Source organism: Maniola jurtina, chromosome 3 (assembly GCF_905333055.1).
Source record: "Maniola jurtina chromosome 3, ilManJurt1.1, whole genome shotgun sequence".
Classification (NCBI taxonomy): domain Eukaryota; kingdom Metazoa; phylum Arthropoda; class Insecta; order Lepidoptera; family Nymphalidae; genus Maniola; species Maniola jurtina.
The window spans coordinates 16,037,967-16,064,768 of NC_060031.1; the positions used below are offsets into that span (position 1 = coordinate 16,037,967).

Genomic DNA, 26,802 nt, shown 5'->3' on the forward strand with positions numbered 1-26,802 from the left:
TGCACTAAACTGCATAGTTTAGTGCAAAAAATATTACGTGAAAAGTTATGCACTGCAAATAACATGACATAAAAATTAAAAAGTAAAAATAATAAATAAAACCCGTGGTTTTGCCATAATCGTAAAAAAATTATGTGTAGCGATGTAATTAATATACCTAATGCAAGAAACTGCATCAAAATGCTCCAGGAATAATTTGAGGATAATATTAACACAGGCTTCTACAAAAAAAATCACATACAATTTTATACATACATTTAAACAGTATTTGTTCCGTTATATTAGTAAAAATTGGTTTAAAAAGATTTCTTTAGCCGCTCTATCCATACGAGTACTTACAGATCTCTACCAAACCGTGTGAAATCATAAGTATGATTTCTATAGTACGTTCTACCATCTTTTTTATATCCAATTACAGAGTAGCCCTTAAGTGCAATCATACCTGGTGGTAAGTGATGATGCAGTTTGAGATGAAAGCGGGCTAACTTGGAAAGGGTAAATGGCAGTTTTATTAAGCTCATACACTTTATCGGTTCTACCTTCCCGTGATTACAGCTCAATAATCTTATCAATAATATTAACTTATCTCACTTTTGTTATCTCGCTGTCTCTCATCCTCTCTCTGCTAGACTCCTAACACTTTCCATTTCCTTCACTTACATATATCTATTGGTGTGTTTCAGGTATATAGTACAAGATGGCTCCTATGTTCACCAGAAAAGCTGCCGCTCTTGAAGAACAACAGAAACTGAAAAATGCTTTACACGAAATAAAATCACTGAAACAATTAAATACCCAACTACTGAAGGAACAAGATGAAAGTGAAGCTGAGATGAGGATCATTATTGCTAGGAACTCACAGTTAAAGTCTGAACTTGCAAACCTGCACAACGCTCATACTTTGTTATCAGAGGAGCGCGACCAACTTCAGTTGGCAGTAGGGTCGTTCAATCAGTGCATACAAACTTATGAAGAGGCTCTGGGAAAGATATCTATGTTAGAGGATGAATTAAGCCAATCTCAACAGTTAATTTGTGACCTTCAGTCACAAATAGCAAGTTGTGAAACACAAAAAACAAATAACTTGTATGATGAGCTGCTTGCTTCATCCTCAACAGCACCCGTGTTGACAATTGACCTGACCTGTGACAGCCCTTGTGCTGCTAATAATAAGCCACATTCAGAAACTATCCATTTAAATAGTCACAAAAAAATTAAAAAATACATCAAAATTGGTAAATTAATTAAAAAAACGAAAAAATTAATAAAATTTCAGAAATTATGTAATAAAAACATTAGGCTTAGAAAAGAACGTTCAGATTTATTAAATAAGCTCAATACATATTGTTCCTCACTGCAAGAGATGAGAGTTCAATATGAAACTGACGTTCGGAGTCTTAATGAGGAGATTCTAAAACTGGAAAACTCCTTGAAAACAGTTACTTCCCAGTACGAGCTGTCACAGAAACAGGTCGGTGAGCATATACTGGCCGCTGATGAGCTGTTAGCCTTAAGTAATTATAATATAGATCGTCTTGACTCTCTGATCAATAGATGTGAGTGCTCAAATAAGGTTCCGGACGAAATGCCAGTGGACAGTCAGTGTATAGGACAACAAAAAGGCTGTGAAAACAATGGTTCCTCGTTACATTGCCCTCAGCGGAAAACATTTGTTGTTTCAGATGGATTGGGAAAAGACTTTGGTCATTTAATAAGTAATAAATTACATCAAACAGTGATCAACATATGTAACCCAGGGGCACCATATGAATATATAATTGAAAATGTAAAAGGCTGCTGTTTAGATAAATATAGTACAGTTGTCTTGTTGATAGGTGACAGCATGCAAATAACAAAAAAACAAATTTTAAGAAGTTTTGCATACCTATTGGACCTACAAGAAAATACGGGTTGTAAATTCATATTGTGCACTTTTCCTTACTCTTGCACTTTAACCCCAGCACAAAATAGGTATGTCTATAAACTCAACATGCTTATTAATAATTTAAGTTTTGGCCATAGGGATTATATTCACATAATAGACACGAATAATTTTATAAAAAAATTTTCACTGACAAAGGATACAATGTACTTGCCCCTTAGTTATAAGAAACAAATAGCTACCTTGGTAGCTTGTAATATACAAGACACAGCTATTTTTAGCTTGAGTTCTTTTGAAAACGGTACATGTTGTACTAATAATATAGACCTAATTAGTAATACTACTAATTCCAGTTTTTTTACGTTGGATACAAACTATTATAATAGTTTGGATACAAATAGTTGCATGGACACTACTGTAAACAGTAATAAGATTTTAAACTAAGTAGTGCGACAACAGATAAGCTATGTAAAATCAATCTTGTACACCAAAATATTCAGGGCTTATCTGGCAAAGAACATGAGATAGAACTATTTATTAAAAAATTTGATATTGACATCTTATGCCTCACTGAGCATTGGCTCAATAGTTATCAATTAATAGTAAATTTAAAACATTATCAATTGTCAAGTGCGTTCTCTAGAAAGAAAGCTATACGCGGAGGGTCTTTAATATTAACCCGCAACAATATCAATTATAAAGAACGGAAAGACATTGTTAATCTTTCATTGGAACGCACTATTGAGCTGTCCTGTGTTGAGCTGGAGCGCTATATTGTCGTCTGCGTGTACCGACCCCCCTCAGGTGACTTTGTTCTGTTTGAGGACGTTATGGAAGAGGCCTTGAGGCGGATATGTAGGTCATCAAAAAAGATATTAGTTTGTGGAGACTTCAATATTGATATTTTGCTTCACACTTCTTTTACTGACAGATTACTCAATTTATTTAAAAGCTTTAATTTACAGAAAATTTTCAATGAACCAACACGGATAACTGCAAATTCAGCCACTTGTATAGATAACATTTTCTGTGACTGTAAGATTGTCGCAAAATCGATCATGACGAATCTAAGATCCGATCACTGTGGACAAATGATATCTGTTCCCAGTGATAATCAAGACATAACAAAGTTAATAAAGTATAGGCCAGTAACCACTAAAAAGGTAGAGCAGTTCAAACTAAAGGTTTTAACTGCTTTACCTAAACTTGACTTTACTCAGGGTGGTCCGGATGAACACTATAATGCTTTTTTTGATCTCATAAACTCTCAATTTAATTCTACCTTTAAAATTGTAGAAAAAAAACTGTTTAAAAATCTTAAATTTAGTGACTGGGCTACTGTTGGCATCTATAAAAGTAGAAATAAGTTGTTCGACTTGTATGCAGAAAAACAATATAACTACACTCCCACATTTGTTGAATATGTAAAAAAATATTCAAAATTATTCAAAAAGGTTTGCATACAAGCAAAGTCACTCTGCATAAAGCAAAAAATTATTAATTCTGATAATAAAATTAAAGCAGCTTGGGATATCATCACGGATGAAACTGGGAAACAAAAAGTGCATAACAATAAATTGGAGCTAAAAATTAATAACCGTATTATTGACTCCAATATTGAAATTGCAAATACATTTGAGAATTTTTTCCAGAACATTCCAGTCATCACTACTAGTTCCCTTAGCTCTTCACCAACAGAAGCCTATGATCTTCTCAGGGCCAATGTCACTGAATGCGGTGTGTTGTTTAGGTTTGAATACGTTACTCCATATGACATTGTTAAAGTGTTCAAATCTTTACAAAGCAAAAAAACCGGAGATCTGTGGGGAATATCAGTAAAAATAATTAACAATATTATTGATATTATTGCGCCATATCTAGCCTTAATTTTTAATGAGTCTGTGGATACAGGCGCTTTTCCAGATCTCATGAAATGTAGTAAATTGATACCACTTTTTAAATCGGGTAGCAAAAATGACCCAAACAATTACAGGCCAATTTCAATTTTGCCAACACTGAGCAAGATATTTGAGAAAATCATGCTCAACCAACTGCTTCAGCATTTCAATTTTAATAAGCTACTCCATTCTGAACAGTATGGCTTCACTAAAGGTCGATCAACAACCGACGCGGCCGCAATGCTGTTAAAGCATATATTCAATGCGTGGGAGGGGTCACAGAATGCCATTGGTATTTTCTGTGATTTATCCAAGGCATTTGATTGCGTTGAGCACGAGACTCTTTTAGTTAAATTGAGCCACTATGGAATCAAAGACACTGCGCTTGGTCTCATTGCGTCCTATCTTAGTGATCGTATTCAAACAGTATGTGTGAATGATGTGAAGTCATCCGGATCAGCCTCACTAATGGGTGTTCCTCAAGGCTCTATTCTAGGTCCTTTCATGTTCTTAGTATACATAAACGATTTACCATATGTAGTCCAAAATATTTGCGATATCGTACTATTTGCTGACGATACGTCTTTGATTTTTAAAGTCGATAGAAATAAGGACAATTTTGACGATATAAATGGTGCCATATCTCAGGTAACTCACTGGTTTACTGTAAATAATCTACTTTTAAATGCAAAAAAAACTAAGTGTATTGAATTCGCACTGCCCAATACCAAGAACACAAGTAACATTAATTTAAGGATAAATAATGATATTTTGAAAATAGAAGAGACTACTACATTTTTGGGGATAACCTTAGATGCGAAGCTGCAATGGGGCACCCATATATCAACTCTTGCTGGCAAACTAAGCTCTGCTGCTTACGCGGTTAGAAAGATTCGACAATTAACTGACGTGGAGACCGCAAAGATAGTATATTTTGCTTATTTTCATAGTATTATGTCTTATGGAATCTTAATATGGGGTAGAGCGGCAGATATTGGGAGAATTTTTGTATTACAAAAAAGGGCAATACGCGCAATTTATAACTTAAAACCACGCGATTCACTTCGAGAAAAATTTAAGGAAATAGGTATCCTTACCGTAGCCTCTCAATATATTTACAACAACATAATTTTTGTAAGACAAAATATTCTTAGTTACAAGAAGGTTGGCGATCTACACAACAGGCTGACTAGACACCGTAACAGGCTTGCGACTCCTACGCTCCGTCTCAGGAAGGTCCAAAAGTCATTTGTGGGAATGGGTATAATCTTCTATAACAAAATTCCTCAGTCAATTTTGGACTTGCCTTTACACAGGTTCAAAAAATCTATTAAAAATATGCTCTTGAGAAAAGCATATTATACTATCGAAGATTATGTAAATGATAAAAAAGCGTGGATTTGAACTTCGATTCGCTCCAGCAATGCGCAGGACTTCAATTGCTTTTATACATGGCATAATATTGTATATCAAATCTTTGAAAAGAGCAACCGCCGAGTTTCTTGCTGGTTCTTCTCGGTAGGAAAGGCATTCCGAACCAGTGGTAGATGCTTTTGACGATTCGAAAGAACTTGTAAAAGTCTAATTGAATAAAAACATTTTGAATTTGAATTTGAATTTGAATAAAACCAAAAGTAAAATCAAAAGGTCGTCATAGCGTAAAAAATATAATAAAAGTTGCAAACAAGTCGCTAACCCAGCAATAACAAATTTTCTATGCTGTGGCACATCGCGTGCCAGATGCTAATGGGACCACCGGCGCACGCGCAAAAAGTGCAGCTGAAATACTTATGTGTATAACTTATTAGTTAAACAATAATTCGATTTGTGTAAACTTGAAAAGGGTTTTAATTTTAAAGATAACTTCAGAATGATGATATCTAAGTAGATATTACACTTTGGTATTATATTATTTTTCATTGCACATAATAACAACGGAAGTTTGTCTATATGTGTCCGTGAGAACATTAACTATGGATTAGGTACACAAATTAATTAATTCATGTGGATTGCATTTCATTGAAGTCGGTTTTAAGAGATGTTTGACCATCTACCTCTAATATCTATAGCTATATCCTTTGGACCATTTTGGTTGCCTGGAAGAGATCGCTAGGCAGCGATAAGGCCGCCAAATTGTACCTATATTGTTTTTCTGTACTAATTCTGGTGTACAATAAAAGTATATTCATTCATTCATTCATTCATTCATTTGATTTTTGCTTAATTTTAAAGAAGTTTCTTGGTTATGAATTATGAGACCGGTCCAAATATATTATAATAAGTACCAGCTTATGCAAATGGCTTGCTTATTAGGATGCGTAAGAGTATGACTAGTACACTAATTAAATAAGACTTTTAACTTCTCTTGTATTATTTTCAACTATCAATACCTACGAGTACCTACAATCATCTACAATCAGTTAAATTCGGAGCTCATCATTCGGAGTCTCAACAGAAAGTAATCTGGAATCAGATCGCATAGCTCGTGGAAGTGTTACCGAGATGACGCGATAGTGACTCGATATCATTGCTCCGCTTTGTTCTTTTGTCAGCCACGAGCGACTCGCCCTTAACGGGTTTCGATACAAGTGTCAGGGAAGACATCGGCCAAGTGCGAGTCAGACTGTCTGTCTGTCGGTCGTGTCTATTGATTCGGGGGTATCAAAATCTATAGGGTACTTCCCGTTGATCTAGAAGCATGAAAGACAGGGAGTAATGCCTAATATCATAGCATTTTTTCTTCCAAAACTTATCCTACGCAAGGTGAGGTCGGCACAACAAGCCTGCTTCTTTCACTCCCTCTGTCATCCGTCAACGTATCATCCACTCCTTTTATACGCATATCCTCTTTCACGCAATCCATCCACCTTTTCTTTGGTCGTCCTCTCCTCTTTTTCTATTCCACATGCATATAGGTTTCTATAGCATTCTATAGGTAGTTACCGTCCGAAACTTCTGGCTTCACGGAAGACCAGCGCTGTGCCTGCGTTCCCGACACAGGCGCAGCAAATGCTGAGTGGAGTCCATTTTGGCACCACACACCACGCGTCCCATTTTATATTTTATTTATTTTAAGTTATTGTTGGTACCAAATAAACAGTTTTTCTTTCTTTCTTTCTTTCTTTCTTTCATATTTGTAGCCTCAATAGCTCAACGGTTATACGAGTGGACTGAATTCCGAAAGGTCGGCGGTTCAAACCCCAGCCGTTGCACTATTGTCGTACCCACTCCTAGCACAAGCTTTACGCTTAGTTGGAGGGGAAAGGGGAATGTAAGTCATGATTGAAATGGCTTATATTCTTTAAAAAAAAAAAAAACTTCCAGTGATATGACTTTCTTCCCTCCGCATTATATGCCCATACCATGCCAGCCTATTAACCCCACATCTTTTCTACAACTGGCGCTATTGTTAAACTTCCTCTTTAAATATCTATAGCACAAGTAAATGTAAAAACCGGAAACTGTGAATTTGTGGTTACATCACAAAAAAAAAATTAAAGATTTGTTTTCTTGATCCAATAATGTATAATCCAGTTTAACTGAATTACATCAAGATGCGCTGTCCGTCATTAGCTTGCAAATTTTTACTGTACTGATTTGAGATTGTTTGTATGATGGTCTGGGAACTCTTCTTGTATGGGTCCTACTTGATCGATTTTATTGGGTAGATATTAAAAATGATATTCCCAGGCGTGTGGTCTAAGTGGTACATACAGTATTTAATTTGAGCTGTCACAGTGGAGTTGAATCATGATTTGAATCATTTGGAGCTCAGTAATTAAGCCTCGTAAACCATGCTCCACTGGTCTCTGTCTGATGCATTTTCACGTCGGTGCTGATTTACTTTCACTCATTCATTCGTTTGGGTTCCGTGCGTGGAAGCCAGGAGGTGACTTGAAGTTAAGTATTGTAAAACGTGTAAACTTTTCAAAATAAAACCTTTATTTTTCACTAAATGTACTTACAAAATACAAACTACAAAATGTTAAAACTATGGAACTTTAATGATTTCATTAGATCAAAATTTAATAAAACCTTTTTTTAAATTCAGATACAAGTTAGCCCTTGACCACAATCTCACCTGGTGATGAGTGATGATGCAGTCTAAGATGGAAGCGAGCTAACCTGGACGGGGTGTGCAGTTTTTCAAGAAAGATACAAAACGTCTGAGATGCACATTTAATATCGCGCTGGTGACGTGACGCGGCGTCACGTCGTCACGCGACGTGTCTAATAACGCGCCGTCACTGCACCCGTGCTGTGAGTGGTGACGCACGCTTTATTACGAATATTTGTGCTGACATCGCATCAAATACTGCACTTGGTGGGTGCAACAGGTGCTGCAGCTTGCTGTAAATATTACATATCGAGCAGCAGAAAGAGATAGTCGACAATTTAGCCTTAATAGGGCGTCGTCTCTGTCACTCACATCGGTAACTAATATATGTATCAAAGTCGCAGGCAAAAGTTAGACTATTACCCAATCAAGTCAAGTGTGAGCTATAGAACGAAGACCTACAGGTATCAAAGTAAAGAACGCAAACATTTCTGAGATGCACATTTAATATCGCGCTGGTGACGTGATGTGACGTCACGACGTCACGCGACGTGTCTAATAACGCGGCGTGACTGCATCCGTGCTGTGAGTGGTGACGCACGCTTTATTACGAATATTTGTGCTGACGTTGCATTTCTCAAACACTGCACTGGGAATAACAGTGCAGTGAATAATACATACCTACCTAGCTCTAGAAAGAGATAATCGGCAGATTGGGCTTCATAGAGCGTCGTCTCTGTCAGAACAAAATGTCTGTCGATGATGAACACATTTTGATCTGTTTTTGTAATGTAACCACAAATTAACAGTTTCCGGATTTTTTCTTTGCTTGTGCTATAAGACCTACCTACCTGCCAAATTTCATTATTCTAGGTCAACGGGAAGTATCCTATAGGCACAGTTTTACGAATAGTACATCGTAAAACTGAATGGTTTTCTTAACAGACACGACAGACGGACAGATAGACAGACAGACAACAAAGTGATCCTAGAAGGATTCCGTTTTCTTTTTGAGGTACAGAACCCTAAAAACTCTCACACGGGTGACGTCGCAGGCAATAGCTAGTCTAGATATTGAAGACACCGAGATAACAGCAAAATGATCCCCACAGTTGAATTGAATCGCGTTAAACATCCCGAGTGGGTTCCCATTATATTCAAATACAAATGACGTCCAACCAATCAAAAACCGTCTGGTTTATAATGAGTTTTCCGATTTCCGCGGACAATACCGGCGGACAATGGGCCCGATCTGAGTATATCCATCGCCGATTAACGATTTCTTTGTTGGTTGATGAGAAGTGATAGCTACCTATCTTCTCTTGTTCGAATCAAATGTTTGGGACTTGAACTGGAAATTGAAGAGATTGACCTGCTTCGGAAAATTAATTTTCCGTTCAGTTTTAATTAAAGTGGGGCGTCGATTCCGATGTTATTCTCTAAACTAAATGAGTAAAAATAAAAATAAAAACTGGCACGAGGTTCGACAATTTTGAATTAGGTACCTACTTAAATTTTTGTCTGCCCTTTTCTTATGACAAATTAAAATTACTCCAAAATTAATCAGAATCAGTAAGTAGAAGTGTAAATTAAAAATTAATAACCCCAACCCCCCCCCCCCCCCCCCCCACAAGTGAAGGTTACAGTAACTAGAAAAGAGCTGATAACTTTCAAACGGCTTTACCGATTTTCTTCGATTATAGCTAAGAACACTCTCGATCAAGCCACCTTTCAAACAAAAAACAACTAAATTAAAATCGGTTCATTAGTTTAGGAGCTACGATGCCACAGACAGATACACAGATACACACGTCAAACTTATAACTTTTTGGGTCGGGGGTTAAAAATGGCGCGTGAAAAATCATATTGTACGGACTATCTTATGATTCATTACATCATTATTACATCAATTTATTTTTTATTAAAAAAATTGATTCTCCAATCCACAGTCAAAAGGTGTACAGGTCTTCAGTAGTATTTGATTTTATGGGTATCGATATATTTGCTAATTACTAAAACGTCTTAGAAACTCTAAGTTAATATTGTAGATAACTGGTTTCAAGCTAAACCGTTTCGCACACCGCCGGAACACCTGCTTGGCCCGCGCCTATCACCAGGCATTCGGGCTATTTGTACCGTTCGAGCGTTTGATTTACCGCCAGTACCGCCATGGGTATAAAAGTCACCCAACAATTACTCGCCATACCGTATTAGACATTAATTCAGGCTCAAGACTTGCAGTACGATGTCTCATTTGATTCATGCGCTCGCTGTACGTAGGGCTGTCAACTCGATATGATAACAAGTCGTAATTTAAAAAAAAACACGACTACCTGTCAAAACACGAACTGAACATCACAACGGCATTTGAATTGAATTATATAATGTGAAACTGCCAGAAGACTTTAATTATAGACCTAAATAACCAGGCATAACTAACACATCATAAGACGTATCTTACTCAAGACGATGATAGCACTAAGCACCTATCTTGTTTCTTTCTTTTTAGTTTATTTTACTTAGGTAGGTATACCAAGTCGAGTTCAAGTTGTTTCATTTTTCCATAGTCGGGTTATATTTTTTCTATTCAAAATATATTTAATATATTTTACTGAATAGGCTTAGTATATTTTACTCACAAACAAAGAACGAAGTTAAAATCCAAGAGATTCCCATTTTTCCTTTCCCACGTTTAATTAATCAGTTGACAACCCTAACTCGTTAACCAATCCTAAGTAACATTTAAACACAGTCTCAAAAGAAACTCTAAGGTTTCCCGCGTAAGTCTTGATGTGACATGAATAATTGTGGCGCAGGAGTGGCACCGATTGTCTTAGCGGAGATCAAATTGATAGCTTGAGAGCCGATGACGGGTAATCATTACCCATATTAAAATGCGAAAGTACGTTTGTTTCTTGGTTTATTGGTTTATCCTTCAATAACGCCGCAACGGAGCTACGGATCAGCGTGATTTTTTGAACGAGCAAGCGGGTCACCTTGTGTTAAGTGATAACCGCCGCCCATGAACATCTGCGGCACCAGAGGAACCGCAAATGCGTTGCCGGCTTTTCAAAAATTTGAAGAATGCAGCAAACGTGGTCTCAAGGTTAACGAACCAAATGGCCAAAGGTGTTATACCATTCGGAAGGAAGGTCGGCAGGATATAGTAAACATTTTGGCGAGTGACATAGGTAGCTTTTTATTCAGGAAAATCAAAGAGTTCGCTCGGGAATTTAACAACCCATGTCGAAGAGCCATGATAAAAGTCTAGAGTCTAGAATTAAACGGGCGCCTACTATTCGAAAAGTCAGGAGTTCGATCCCGGACACTTTTCATCAATGTTTACCACCAGCTCTCACACTATTATGATTTATGCGACAGTGTTTCGTCCAGTCGTTTCTCGGTACGGTCGTAAAGCCGCGTCGTGGTCGTCGCCGTGTCGTGAGCAGTCTCGTTTGATGCGACGGTAAATCGCGTTTGATTTATTGCTGCGAATCTTCCCGACCGTTTCCTGGTTATTTTTGATATCTATAAACGCCGGTCGTCGGTCATTTTCGTAAGCACGAGCAATCTACTTAATGATTAAGAGTCACACATACCTATAGAGTGGAGTTAAGACTCAACAGACATTTTTCAGGCAAACGCGCTCCGAAGATGGTTTTTCGGGATGAAAACCGGTCAAGTGCGAGTAATACCATACAGGTTTTATTGACAAACACGACCGACAGAAGGACAGATGGACAAGACTGACAAATGGATAGACGGACAGACAGACAGACAGACAACAAAGTGATCCTATAAGGGTTCCGTTTTTCCTTTTGAGGTACGGAACCCTAAAAACAGGTCTTACCAGAGATCTAGGTATGTCTAAAATCGGTTAATTACGATGACTACTATTCTTTGGTTCTTTAATACCCGTTCCTGCGTGATAGAAGCACAAACCAACAAACTAACTCACTTTCGCAGGAATGTACTTATGTACTTTCCCATGAATTACCTAAATTAGAGTCTAGACTCGGTGTTATAAGTGAGTCAGTCAGTACAACTGTTGTTTTAGATTAGTTACGATGTTTCCGAGCAGGCTCAAAGCGCGGGCGATCGTTAGAAAGGACATTAGTTCTATTTACGAGATTCCTAGAACACGTCTCATGTCCACACTTCCACTCGACGCGTGTGTCGGTGAGTGACGAAGATTATGAACATTTTGATGATTTCACTGGTGTCATCATTGTTTTTATCATCAGTGCAGTCAAGTTAGCCCTTGACTGCACTCTCACCTGGTGGTAAGTGATGATGCAGTCTTAGATAGAAGCGGTCTAACCTGGAAGGGGTATGGCAGTTTTCATTAAACCCTTATTCCGTTGGTTTCTACATACCGGAACGCTAAAATCGCTCGGCGGCATGGCTAGGGAAGTAAATTAAAAAGTTTAAAAAAATCCCGAACTGCGATTCGCACTGCATTTTTTCAGCCTGCACATTATAGTAGGTACGTACATAAAATCTGCCATTTTGATTTTTTGAGAATTTTATGCTCCTATCCAGTGATCTCGTGACACGCGCGCCATCAAGATGAATCTAATGAGTAATGACGTAGGTATATTGTTTATCAAAATCGGTTGAGCCGTTCAGTAATTACGAATAGACATAAGTACATATAAATATACTGTCAAACACATAACCTTGCTTTTCGACTTCGCCGCAGTCGGTTAAGGAGAAGCACTTTTCGTCTAATATCTACTCAGTGTGTCAAAAACAATGTGTATCGACCCGTCTATTACCCAGAATATCTTATTAATATATATTCAAATTCAAATTCAAAATGTTTTTATTCAATTAGACTTTTACAAGTTCTTTCGAATCGTCAAAAGCATCTACCACTGGTTCGGAATGCCTTTCCTACCGAGAAGAACCAGCAAGAAACTCGGCGGTTGCTCTTTTCAAAGATTTGATATACAATATTATGCCATGTATAAAAGCAATTGAAGTCCTGCGCATTGCTGGAGCGAATCGAAGTTCAAATCCACGCTTTTTTATCATTTACATAATCTTCGATAGTATAATATGCTTTTCTCAAGAGCATATTTTTAATAGATTTTTTGAACCTGTGTAAAGGCAAGTCCAAAATTGACTGAGGAATTTTGTTATAGAAGATTATACCCATTCCCACAAATGACTTTTGGACCTTCCTGAGACGGAGCGTAGGAGTCGCAAGCCTGTTACGGTGTCTAGTCAGCCTGTTGTGTAGATCGCCAACCTTCTTGTAACTAAGAATATTTTGTCTTACAAAAATTATGTTGTTGTAAATATATTGAGAGGCTACGGTAAGGATACCTATTTCCTTAAATTTTTCTCGAAGTGAATCGCGTGGTTTTAAGTTATAAATTGCGCGTATTGCCCTTTTTTGTAATACAAAAATTCTCCCAATATCTGCCGCTCTACCCCATATTAAGATTCCATAAGACATAATACTATGAAAATAAGCAAAATATACTATCTTTGCGGTCTCCACGTCAGTTAATTGTCGAATCTTTCTAACCGCGTAAGCAGCAGAGCTTAGTTTGCCAGCAAGAGTTGATATATGGGTGCCCCATTGCAGCTTCGCATCTAAGGTTATCCCCAAAAATGTAGTAGTCTCTTCTATTTTCAAAATATCATTATTTATCATTAAATTAATGTTACTTGTGTTCTTGGTATTGGGCAGTGCGAATTCAATACACTTAGTTTTTTTTGCATTTAAAAGTAGATTATTTACAGTAAACCAGTGAGTTACCTGAGATATGGCACCATTTATATCGTCAAAATTGTCCTTATTTCTATCGACTTTAAAAATCAAAGACGTATCGTCAGCAAATAGTACGATATCGCAAATATTTTGGACTACATATGGTAAATCGTTTATGTATACTAAGAACATGAAAGGACCTAGAATAGAGCCTTGAGGAACACCCATTAGTGAGGCTGATCCGGATGACTTCACATCATTCACACATACTGTTTGAATACGATCACTAAGATAGGACGCAATGAGACCAAGCGCAGTGTCTTTGATTCCATAGTGGCTCAATTTAACTATAAGAGTCTCGTGCTCAACGCAATCAAATGCCTTGGATAAATCACAGAAAATACCAATGGCATTCTGTGACCCCTCCCACGCATTGAATATATGCTTTAACAGCATTGCGGCCGCGTCGGTTGTTGATCGACCTTTAGTGAAGCCATACTGTTCAGAATGGAGTAGCTTATTTAAATTGAAATGCTGAAGCAGTTGGTTGAGCATGATTTTCTCAAATATCTTGCTCAGTGTTGGCAAAATTGAAATTGGCCTGTAATTGTTTGGGTCACTTTTGCTACCCGATTTAAAAAGAGGTATCAATTTACTACATTTCATGAGATCTGGAAAAGCGCCTGTATCCACAGACTCATTAAAAATTAAGGCTAGATATGGCGCAATAATATCAATAATATTGTTAATTATTTTTACTGATATTCCCCACAGATCTCCGGTTTTTTTGCTTTGTAAAGATTTGAACACTTTAACAATGTCATATGGAGTAACGTATTCAAACCTAAACAACACACCGCATTCAGTGACATTGGCCCTGAGAAGATCATAGGCTTCTGTTGGTGAAGAGCTAAGGGAACTAGTAGTGATGACTGGAATGTTCTGGAAAAAATTCTCAAATGTATTTGCAATTTCAATATTGGAGTCAATAATACGGTTATTAATTTTTAGCTCCAATTTATTGTTATGCACTTTTTGTTTCCCAGTTTCATCCGTGATGATATCCCAAGCTGCTTTAATTTTATTATCAGAATTAATAATTTTTTGCTTTATGCAGAGTGACTTTGCTTGTATGCAAACCTTTTTGAATAATTTTGAATAATTTTTTACATATTCAACAAATGTGGGAGTGTAGTTATATTGTTTTTCTGCATACAAGTCGAACAACTTATTTCTACTTTTATAGATGCCAACAGTAGCCCAGTCACTAAATTTAAGATTTTTAAACAGTTTTTTTTCTACAATTTTAAAGGTAGAATTAAATTGAGAGTTTATGAGATCAAAAAAAGCATTATAGTGTTCATCCGGACCACCCTGAGTAAAGTCAAGTTTAGGTAAAGCAGTTAAAACCTTTAGTTTGAACTGCTTTACCTTTTTAGTGGTTACTGGCCTATACTTTATTAACTTTGTTATGTCTTGATTATCACTGGGAACAGATATCATTTGTCCACAGTGATCGGATCTTAGATTCGTCATGATCGATTTTGCGACAATCTTACAGTCACAGAAAATGTTATCTATACAAGTGGCTGAATTTGCAGTTATCCGTGTTGGTTCATTGAAAATTTTCTGTAAATTAAAGCTTTTAAATAAATTGAGTAATCTGTCAGTAAAAGAAGTGTGAAGCAAAATATCAATATTGAAGTCTCCACAAACTAATATCTTTTTTGATGACCTACATATCCGCCTCAAGGCCTCTTCCATAACGTCCTCAAACAGAACAAAGTCACCTGAGGGGGGTCGGTACACGCAGACGACAATATAGCGCTCCAGCTCAACACAGGACAGCTCAATAGTGCGTTCCAATGAAAGATTAACAATGTCTTTCCGTTCTTTATAATTGATATTGTTGCGGGTTAATATTAAAGACCCTCCGCGTATAGCTTTCTTTCTAGAGAACGCACTTGACAATTGATAATGTTTTAAATTTACTATTAATTGATAACTATTGAGCCAATGCTCAGTGAGGCATAAGATGTCAATATCAAATTTTTTAATAAATAGTTCTATCTCATGTTCCTTGCCAGATAAGCCCTGAATATTTTGGTGTACAAGATTGATTTTACATAGCTTATCTGTTGTCGCACTACTTAGTTTAAAATCTTATTACTGTTTACAGTAGTGTCCATGCAACTATTTGTATCCAAACTATTATAATAGTTTGTATCCAACGTAAAAAAACTGGAATTAGTAGTATTACTAATTAGGTCTATATTATTAGTACAACATGTACCGTTTTCAAAAGAACTCAAGCTAAAAATAGCTGTGTCTTGTATATTACAAGCTACCAAGGTAGCTATTTGTTTCTTATAACTAAGGGGCAAGTACATTGTATCCTTTGTCAGTGAAAATTTTTTTATAAAATTATTCGTGTCTATTATGTGAATATAATCCCTATGGCCAAAACTTAAATTATTAATAAGCATGTTGAGTTTATAGACATACCTATTTTGTACTGGGGTTAAAGTGCAAGAGTAAGGAAAAGTGCACAATATGAATTTACAACCCGTATTTTCTTGTAGATCCAATAGGTATGCAAAACTTCTTAAAATTTGTTTTTTTGTTATTTGCATGCTGTCACCTATCAACAAGACAACTGTACTATATTTATCTAAACAGCAGCCTTTTACATTTTCAATTATATATTCATATGGTGCCCCTGGGTTACATATGTTGATCACTGTTTGATGTAATTTATTACTTATTAAATGACCAAAGTCTTTTCCCAATCCATCTGAAACAACAAATGTTTTCCGCTGAGGGCAATGTAACGAGGAACCATTGTTTTCACAGCCTTTTTGTTGTCCTATACACTGACTGTCCACTGGCATTTCGTCCGGAACCTTATTTGAGCACTCACATCTATTAATCAGAGAGTCAAGACGATCTATATTATAATTACTTAAGGCTAACAGCTCATCAGCGGCCAGTATATGCTCACCGACCTGTTTCTGTGACAGCTCGTACTGGGAAGTAACTGTTTTCAAGGAGTTTTCCAGTTTTAGAATCTCCTCATTAAGACTCCGAACGTCAGTTTCATATTGAACTCTCATCTCTTGCAGTGAGGAACAATATGTATTGAGCTTATTTAATAAATCTGAATGTTCTTTCCTAAGCCTAATGTTTTTATTACATAATTTCTGAAATTTTATTAATTTTTTCGTTTTTTTAATTAATTTACCAATTTTAATGTATTTTTTAATTTTTTTGTGACTATTTAAATGGATAGTTTCTGAATGTGGCTTATTATTAGCAGCACAAGGGCTGTCACAGGTCAGGTCAATTGTCAACACTGGTGCTGTTGAGGATGAAGCAAGCAGCTCATCATACAAGTTATTTGTTTTTTGTGTTTCATAACTTGCTATTTGTGACTGAAGGTCACAAATTAACTGTTGAGATTGGCTTAATTCATCCTCTAACATAGATATCTTTCCCAGAGCCTCTTCATAAGTTTGTATGCACTGATTGAACGACCCTACTGCCAACTGAAGTTGGTCGCGCTCCTCTGATAACAAAGTATGAGCGTTGTGCAGGTTTGCAAGTTCAGACTTTAACTGTGAGTTCCTAGCAATAATGATTCTCATCTCAGCTTCACTTTCATCTTGTTCCTTCAGTAATTGGGTATTTAATTGTTTCAGTGATTTTATTTCGTGTAAAGCATTTTTCAGTATAACCTGCGCGACACAAAAATAAACTGTCAGTCTGTCTGCTCGGATTATTCTGACGTCTATAGGCAGAGTTGCCCTTCATTTGGAGTTATTGATTTGGGCTAAAAGTGACAACCTCCAAATATAATTATTTTTGGTCATAAATGTAGGTATGATTGATATAATACATGAAAAATGACGCGCCTAGAAGCATTTTTTTAAATATATGGACTAGGGCTTGGCTGCAATCAGACCTGCTGGCAAGTGATGATGCAGCCTGATGCAGATGCTGAGGACCAGGAAACGAACTATTCTCGTCCTTTGCAGTCAAATATGCTAATATACTAGAGTCTAGTATATCTAGACCAACAAGGTTCTTTATAGTATAAATAGAGACAAGTGTTAATTAAAAATTTATAACACCCCCGACAAGTGAAGGTTACAGTAACTAGAAGAGAGCTGATAACTTTTAAACGGCTGAACCGATTTTCTTGAATTATAGCTAAGAACACTCTCGATTAAGTCACCTTTCAAACAAAAAGAACTAAATTAAAATCGGTTCATTAGTTTAGGAGTGACGATGCCACAGACAGATACACAGATACACACGTCAAACTTATAATACCCCTCTTTTTTGGTCGGGGGTTAATTATAACACCCCTCTTTTTGGGTGGGGGGTTAAAAATCAAGTTCGTTTTACTAATTTTGGACAATTTCTAGTCTAGATTATTTAGGAAAAGATCTTGTGATGAAGAACCGAAACATTCTCAAGAATAAATACATATATTTTATGATACGAGTAACTTAACTTACGTTGTTTCACCACTATCTCACAACATCCCACGAACGAACACTGAAACAAACAAAGTTTTGGTTAAAAACATATTAAGGTCCCGAAATTTCACACGACTGCCCAAAACAAGTGTAAATTAAAAATTTATAACACCCCCGACAAAGTATTTGAGTTTTCCAAAACATCATTTTCAAATAAATAATTATGTATCTAGGTAACGTCCATCTTGACAGCTTGACATTTGTCAATTGACATAATATTATGAACCAAACGGTTATCTAACCTTCTTTTCTACAAGAAAACTAGAAAAGAGCTGATAACTCTTAATCGGCTGAACCAATTTTTTTGGATTATAGCTAAGAACACTCTCGATCAAGCCACCATTCAAACAAAAAAAAGTAAATTAAAATCGGTTCATTCGTTTAGGCGCTACGATGCCACAGACAGATACACAGATACACAGATACACAGATACACAGATACACAGATACACAGACACACAGATACACACGTCAAACTTATAACTCCCCTCTTTTTGGGTCGGGGGTTAAAAAGGAGTACTGTTTTCAGGGTTCATGAGTGTATGTGAGTTTCTTTATTCCAACAAAACGCCTAAAGGCCTGAACAGAGTTTTGGTGTATGGGATATCGTTAGAAACCTTACATCATTCCAAGCGACACTTGCTATCATTTTTATGTAAAAAATACAATGGGAGGGCATTTTTTTTGGTTATAATATACCTAATGTCATTTTTCTGGAAAATAGAGAGGGGACGCGTTTGCTAGAAGCCTATCCATTCTTGTTTAAGGACACCCTGATTACCTATAATATTGTAATAGGAAACACAGATCCCGGAAGGATATTCCAAACCCCAAAAAAAAAGATGACTCAAAGCATTTCAGCATAATTATTACTTACTTTATTGATAATTATTAATTTATTAATGCTACCGAAAGAAAGTCAAATTAAAATTTATACGATCGTGTAGGTAAAGTTTGAGCATATTTTGTCCTTTTTTAGGGTTCCGTACTTCAAAAAGAAAAACGGAATCCTTATAGGATCTTTTTTTTGATTGTCTGTCCGTGTGTCTGTCTGTCCGTCTGTCGTGTCTGTCAAGAAAACCTAAGTATATGGCACTTCCCGTGGACCTAGAATCAAGAAATTTCGCAGGTAGGCATAGGTCTTATAGCACAAGTAAAGGGGAAAATCCGAAAACTGTGAATTTGTGGTTAGGTATAATAACAATAAATAAACTAAAATGTGATTAAATTTTAAAAGAAAGATAACAATACCAAGTGGGGTTTATATCAAAGGGCTTTTCCAGTAACTACATTCTAAAAAAAGTTTTTATTTATTTTTATGTATTGTTTTTTTTTTTGATTTATCGTGCAAAATGTCGGCAAAAATTAACCGAGTACGGAACCCTCAGTGCGCAAGTTGGATTCGCACTTGGCCGGTTTTTTTAGCTCGCTTAATCGTTGGCGCCAATCATCCGATTTACGACTTACAAGAAAGGAGAGAGAAAGCAAACTTTTATGAAGCCATAACTTACGTGTGCACTCCTTATGTCTATAGCAATAGGGTCGAAAATACGAACAGTTTTATTTTTAACATAAAAGTGAAGGACATGGCAATAAAATCACCGACAACAGTTATTTTTCCGTTAATTTGAACGACTCAATCATTAAGATGTATTAAGATCAATCGTAACTTTATGATTTGGTCGTGACTTACATTTCAAAAGGTTTATAAATGTCGTAAAAGGTTTATTACAACCGCTAAATGTTAAAGTGACTAACTCTGCTATTAAATAATTGTACCTAATAGTTTTTATGGGTCACCGCATTGCCCAGTAGAGACTTTTTCCCACTAATATTAGCCATAAGAGTTTCCATGGAATTTTAAGAACCTAAGCCCACGCGTATAATAGCGCGGGTATCATCAAGTGAGAATAATAAATAATATTTATAAAAAAATTGGTTGTCTGTAAAGTCGGTTTACTGACGATAGTTGAACGTGACAACAAAGGCCGATTGTGCTTCTTTGTCGCTCGTTCCGCGCTCTCGCTTGCACTTCAAGCCTTACATGGAACGCCTCAGAGCGAGGTAACGCCGCATGAGTCATGTTTTTTCGTGCGTGCAGCCGGCTCTATCGAATTATAAGACGTTGTCACGTCAAAAATAGGTATTTGATCACAATATATTATAAAAGATAGACATCACTCATCAGAGCAACCTTTAATTTTTTTTTGTTAAAAACATGTTTTCGAGGCCGGAAATATTACAGCAAATAAATTGTCAATCCAATGGGCCCAGGGAGCAATAAATTAGTTTAATATTTTGATATATTTATTACTGATATTAAAATAACGACTGTTGAGTAATCCTAATTATACCGAAATCATCACACGGCTGAACACAGTGAAAAGCAGAGTAGCTCTACTCTATCCACGGAGAGAAGTTAGTATAGGGCTCTCTCTGTTACGCATTCCCATACAAATGACAAAGACAAAATACTTAGTCGGCGTAACCATGTTTTAATGAGTCAACAACCAATCACAAACGAGCCTATGTTTAACTGAATTTCGAATGTGTTTTGATTGAGAGAATAATCTAATAGAGTAGTACCTACTAACAAGTGTAAATTAAAAATCTATAACACCCCCGACAAGTGAAGGTTACAGTAACTAGAAAAGCGCTGAAAACTTTTAACGGCTGAACCGATTTTCTTGGATTATAGCTAAGAACACTCTCGGTCAAGCCACATTTCAAACAAAAAAAACTAAAGTAAAATCGGTTCATTCGTTTAGGCGCTACGATGCCACAGACAGATACACAGATACACACATCAAACTTATAGCACCCCTCTTTTTGGGTTGGGGGTTAAAAATATGATGTCTAGTATGTATCTGTGTGTCTGTGTATCTGTCTGTGGCATCGTAGCTCCTAAACTAATGAACCGATTTAAATTTAGTTTTTTTTTTTGTTTGAAAGGTGGCTTGATCGAGAGTGTTCTTAGATTTTATCTAAGAAAATCGAAGTTACTGTAACCTTCACTTGTCGGGGGTGTTATAAATTTTTAATTTACACTTGTATATACATATTTAGATGACCTTATAATATTTAATAGTCAAGAAGTGTTAGGCTTTGGTTACTAAGTAGTCACTGCCGTTTACTGACGCCAAAATGTTAATTTTATTCCACAAACTACATTTGTTCGTATTGATTACAAATCATACAAGTAGGTTGAACACTTAAACGTTTTTCTTTGATAGCCTTGGTTTTCGGCCAAGGACCTAATAATAATTTATTAGCACTTGATTAATTTTTATGTATCCGGAATGTATGCATGTAGGTATTGAACATTAAATTAATTTTTACTTCAAATAGTCATAAATTATTGAAAATGTAGTATTTTAATGCGGACTGAACCTTTTTATGTTTTACTTTTTTTATTAACCATAGTTATTTTTTGTGCCTTTAACGGACATAGGTGCTATTTATGAACAATAAAAAAGAACCGTTTGAAAGAGAGGTACAACCCATAGAAGCAAGAAGGCATTGCCTACCCTGACATTTTATTTTTGCTGCTTTCAGTTTCATAAAAGTTACGCAAATGGGAATAGGTAATCGCTAAGTCACAAAAAAATAATTTATTGTTGCTTAAATAAAATATTTCATAACTGGCTTATACCCGCAACTTCGTCCGTGTGTAGTTAAACGAGTCCACAAAATATCTCTCTGTTTTACTCCCTTAGGGGTTGAATTTTCTAAAATCCTTTTTACGTCAAAATAGCTATTTGCATGCCAAATTTCAGCCCGATCCGTCCAGTAGTTTGAGCTATGCGTTAATAGGCATCAGGCAATCAGTCGGCTTTTCCTCTTATATATTTATTTAGATTACGACCTGCTGATAGTTAGTAGAAGTAAAAAGTTACATTTCTGCGTATCTTTGGCTGTATAGTCTATGACTATGTCATCCACGGTTTGATGAAGCTCGCGGCTCGCCACCCGCTGCGCCCGCGCATACGCTTCTAGGCCCCTAATACAGTAATTTGTGTTTAATAAAATAATATACTACAACAGAAACATTAGAATAAATACATAAATATCATACAAATGTGTATTATGAATTATTTATATTACTACAAAACTATAAATACAAAAATGTTTGAGCTTCAAATATTTTGAATTCCTATCCAAGGTTATAATTTGTGATCTACATTATTTCAGTAGGTGATGCCTTCGTCGCGTAGATTTAGGTGTAAAAATCTCGTGTGAATCTATATCACGTACCTCTGTAGGTAAGGTAAGTTAGCGTTTATATTATCACGTTATTTTAGTTAGCACTATATAATAGAAGATATGACGGACTGCCTTGGTATTAAAATTGAATTGGTTCATAATATCTCAGAAGGTATATACCTACTTATGAGAAAGAAAATATGGAATAAATAATGCCAAAAGCTCGAATTGAAAGTCCTTATCATAGCACGACGCATTGTCAACTATCGTCAAAAACAATCGAGTGACTGGCAATGGTTCGTCAAATTACTAGACCCCGCAGTCTGAGCTGTGTTTGGGTCAGTCAGTCAGTTTCTCCTTTATAATATTCTCATCATCAACCCATCGCTAGCCCACTACAAGGTACAGGTTGGATTGAGAAGGGTTTAAGCCATTCATTAAAATATTTAATTAATTCAAAAAAACACATGGGAGCCATTTTGAAATAATTATTATTTGTTGTTATAGCGGCAATAGACATACGCATTCTATGAAAATTTCAACTCTCTACCTATTTACGGTTCACGAGATACATACCGCTGACAGACAGACAGACGTACAGTGGAGTTAGAAATATGGTCCCAATTGTAAGACACAATACAAATTAGCGTAACGGTCACCAAATCAACCATTACCACTGATTCGTAGGAATCGAATCAAATAAATCGCCAAAAGCACGAACTGAAAATCCTTATCACGGCACGACGCATTGTCGACTATCGTCAAAAACAATCGAGCGGCGGACAATGGACAAAAGTCAATAACTTATCGAGTAACGTAAAATCATCGAAAGAACCGTTTCTTGCCGTTCTATTTAATTAGGCCCTCCTAAAATCGTGAAACGGGCTAACGGCGGTAGGGTTGCCACGCACTCTGTAAAAATATTATATGCGTCGATTTTGGAGCACTGAGTATTATACTGTAGATGATTTTTGTCATTGTACTGTAGATTAACTAACATAAATCCACATAAAAATATACTAAATTATGTATGTACTTTTCCGTCATATGCAACCCAAAATATGGGTTCGTTTAAACACATTTTTTTAAATATTTTACTCAATGATGCCCGCGACTTCGTCAGCGTGGATTTAGGTTATTAAAATCCCGTGAGAACTTTTTAAATGTTCCGGGATAAAAAGCCGCTCTCCGACTTTTTAACTACATAATTTATTTTTATATCCGTGCAAAATATTGCGCCGATCCCTTGCTCCGTTGCGGCGCGATTGAAATTAAATGTAATATGTAAACGAGAGACACAGTTTGACAGATTTAAATCTAATTAAGAACTTTCAAACCTCGTGACTTTCAATTTGTAGAATAGCAATAAAAAGAGTCTTCAATTTAAAATTCATCTGCCGTCCTTGTTAGGCAATATTTAAAAAAAGATGCTGATAATCTAAATTTAGTTTGGAGAAAAACAATACAATTGACACCACTGTCAAAAGTCAGAAAGATATAGGCGAGGCATGTGTCTATGGCGACGTTCAAATACTCACATTTTTTTCTTGATTTTCTTTTTTTTCTTGAAATCGAGTGATAGGTGGCAACCCTAATAGGCGTACACAAAAGATAAATTTGTTGTATCTATCGATTACGATAGAGATTTCGTTCGCGGTTAACAAAGCGTTTTCGTATCAAATCACACAATTAGAAGTGATCGGCTTGTATGCCCTGTCGGCCGCTTTGTCGGCGCGCTGTCATTGCAAGTGCTTCGTTCCGCTTTGACCCGCTGACTTTTCACTGTTATTTTCTGATAAATTATTTTAATTTTTTGATATACTTAATGGCAATTTGTCTATTTCCAGTGCTCCATGAGTTCACTCTTGATATTTTTGAAACACGAATGAAATAGACTATCTTAATAGATAGGTTCATCTTGAAATGTCAGCAATGCAAGTAACCGTGGCCTAGCGGTCAAAGGCCCTCCAGGTGCGATATCCAGAGAGACGCAAGGTTCGAATCCAGCTAGTTCCGTAATTCGTAGGCAGGTAAACCCATAATAATTATAAACAAGTCTGCTTTAAAAGTCTTATAGCTACAAGAAATCTGGTAAAACACTCAAATATTTTGTTATTTTAAAGCCTTAAGGACTTACTTAACTACTTAATTATACTACCTACCTCTTAGTTATAAACTTATGAAGTCAACTGGTTTACATAATTATAGTAATTAGCTTTGCTGTGTCCTACCATTGGGATCAATGGAAAGATGTGAGACTCACAACAATAAGGCATAATGATGCTTCTAAAGATGAAATTGTTGCTGGTAGGTAACGTAAAAAGTTAAACGATAAAGGATAAGTCAATCAGAATAATCACGTTGATTTTTACTAAGTACTAGATAATGCCCGCGACTTCGTTCGGTTGGAGTTAGATTTTTCAAAATCCCGTGGGAACTCCTTGATTTTCCGTGATAAAAAGTAGCTGTGTTAATCCAGAGCATAACCTATCTTCATTTCAAATTTTAACCAAATCCGTCCAGTATATCAGTAGTTCTTGCCTGAAAGAGTAACAAACTCACACACACATACACACAAACTTTCGCCTTTATAATATTAGTGTGAAGTGTGCCTAGGGGATGCCCGCTGCTTCGCCCACGTGGATTTTGGTTTTTTAAAATCCCATAGGAACTCTTTGATTTTCCGGGATAAAAAGTAGCCTGCCCTTCCCCGGGATCCCATGTCTGTACCGAATTTCAATAAAATCGGTTCAGCGGTTGGGCCGTGAAAACGTAGCAGACAGACAGACAGACACGCTTTCGTATTTATAATATTAGTATGGACTAAATAATATTTTAATTGCTAAAAATATACAAAACGCGTAAACTCTACAGTGGAACAAACCTCCGCTGTTTGGCATCCCAAACCACGGACAAGCGCTGTCGACTCAAAGGAATTAGAATGATCGACGCGTCATGACCACGCAGTTTTGTGTCAGGACATCCCCGGCGCGTCTGATAGCTGTGAGATAGTTGTGATAGCGTGATGATAGCCGTGTTTAATTACACCGGCCCGTGCGGGCACGCCAGTAACCCAAACTGAGAGACTCTTGACTCTACAAACTAATCTACCGCTTCTTATCTAACTTTTCTTTGTCTAACTTTACTCACTCCAACGGGTACATCTATAAGATTGTCCGACGTCGTCACCTTAACTGAAGACGTTCACAACTGAACATGGAAAGAAAGAAAAAACGTTTATTTCTTGAAAGTCATACATTACACCGGTTATACCTACGGGTTATGTTATCCCAGAGCATAAAGTTGCCTTCAAACTACGGAAATATAATATAATATACATAAATATCGCTCACCCTACTTTGAAACGTCACTGTTCACACTAAGATGTAATATTAGAAGGCAACTTTAAAGTCAAAAAACCTCAAGCACAAGAAGTGCCCGAATAAACTGTGTCATGTGTGGCACAAGCACCGAAAAAAGCTCCCAACTCAGCATAATTGCTGTATACCATGGCTCTTACAGGAACCTCTACGGAACACTGGAAATAGATTCAAGGAACTTCTCCACCACCAAGCAGCTAGAAGTCTTACAAAGCTGCATTTTTTGAATCAGGGTCGCCATTCGGGCTCATTGGGACCCTAAAGTCAATCGGAACTACGTGGAACCTATTGCCATTTCAGCTTCGCGACTCAATGAACTATTTCGATTAGTAGGTATGGATCTAGGGATTTCTGTATTACTCGGATACTGCGAGCATAGCCCTATAAATACATCACCCGCTGAGTTCCTTTGAATTCAATCAAAATTTGGAGTGTCAAATTCATTATTCAATTCAATTTATTTATTTGCTGATACAGGACGTTATGATCCCAAGAGATGTGAAAGTAATGAAAACCTATCTATAATAAACACATAATGTACTTAATATAAAATATCATTTAACACCTGTCATGATGAAAACCACATAATGTAAATCAATCATTTTTATTAATTGAGCAAAAAAGAATGGGTGAATCAATGTTTAATCAAATTGAATTGTAATCAGATGTAAGCATTAACCGTTCTTTAATTTTTTATTAATTATTATTATTGGAGTAAAAAACGTAAGAACCTCTGTCCGTAGTCCGTACCTAAGTATCATCTAGGCACCTACTTAACTGTTGTTTAAATAACATTACTTATATAGTTTATCGTGATACCACAAAATAATTTACTTATGCATACTCGTAACATACGATATTTAAGTTTTATTTGTTCTATCAAGGACGTTTGTATCTTCATATTCACGAGGAACAATTTCCAAAATACGTAATTAATTTTGGACCTGAAATATATTATTACTCTTTCCCAACAGTGACCGAAATATTATTAGGGTTTTTCATTCATGGTACACTTGCGTTGGTCGATCATGCCTGGTTAAAACAAAGGTAAAGGATACTTGTCAAGAATGTGAGAGTTTGAAAAATATATTTAACTGGCGACCCGCCCCGGCTTCGCAC

At 36.4% G+C, this 26,802-nt stretch overlaps 2 protein-coding genes across 2 annotated transcripts in view; one reads left to right on the forward strand and one right to left on the reverse strand.

The window, feature by feature from the left end:
- Positions 1-26,802, reverse strand: part of LOC123880728 (protein tiptop-like) — a 381,041-nt gene that overhangs the window by 324,018 nt on the left and 30,221 nt on the right. Inside the window, exon 2 of the mRNA XM_045929027.1 lies at positions 18,080-18,119. The gene's annotated coding sequence lies outside the window, so the exon portion shown is untranslated. The remainder of the gene's footprint in view (positions 1-18,079; positions 18,120-26,802) is intronic.
- Positions 582-25,243, forward strand: LOC123879532. Its single transcript, XM_045927303.1, has 2 exons — positions 582-1,573; positions 25,178-25,243. The coding sequence occupies exons 1-2, from the start codon at positions 698-700 to the stop codon at positions 25,241-25,243; spliced, it is 942 nt and encodes a 313-aa protein (XP_045783259.1). The 5' UTR covers positions 582-697.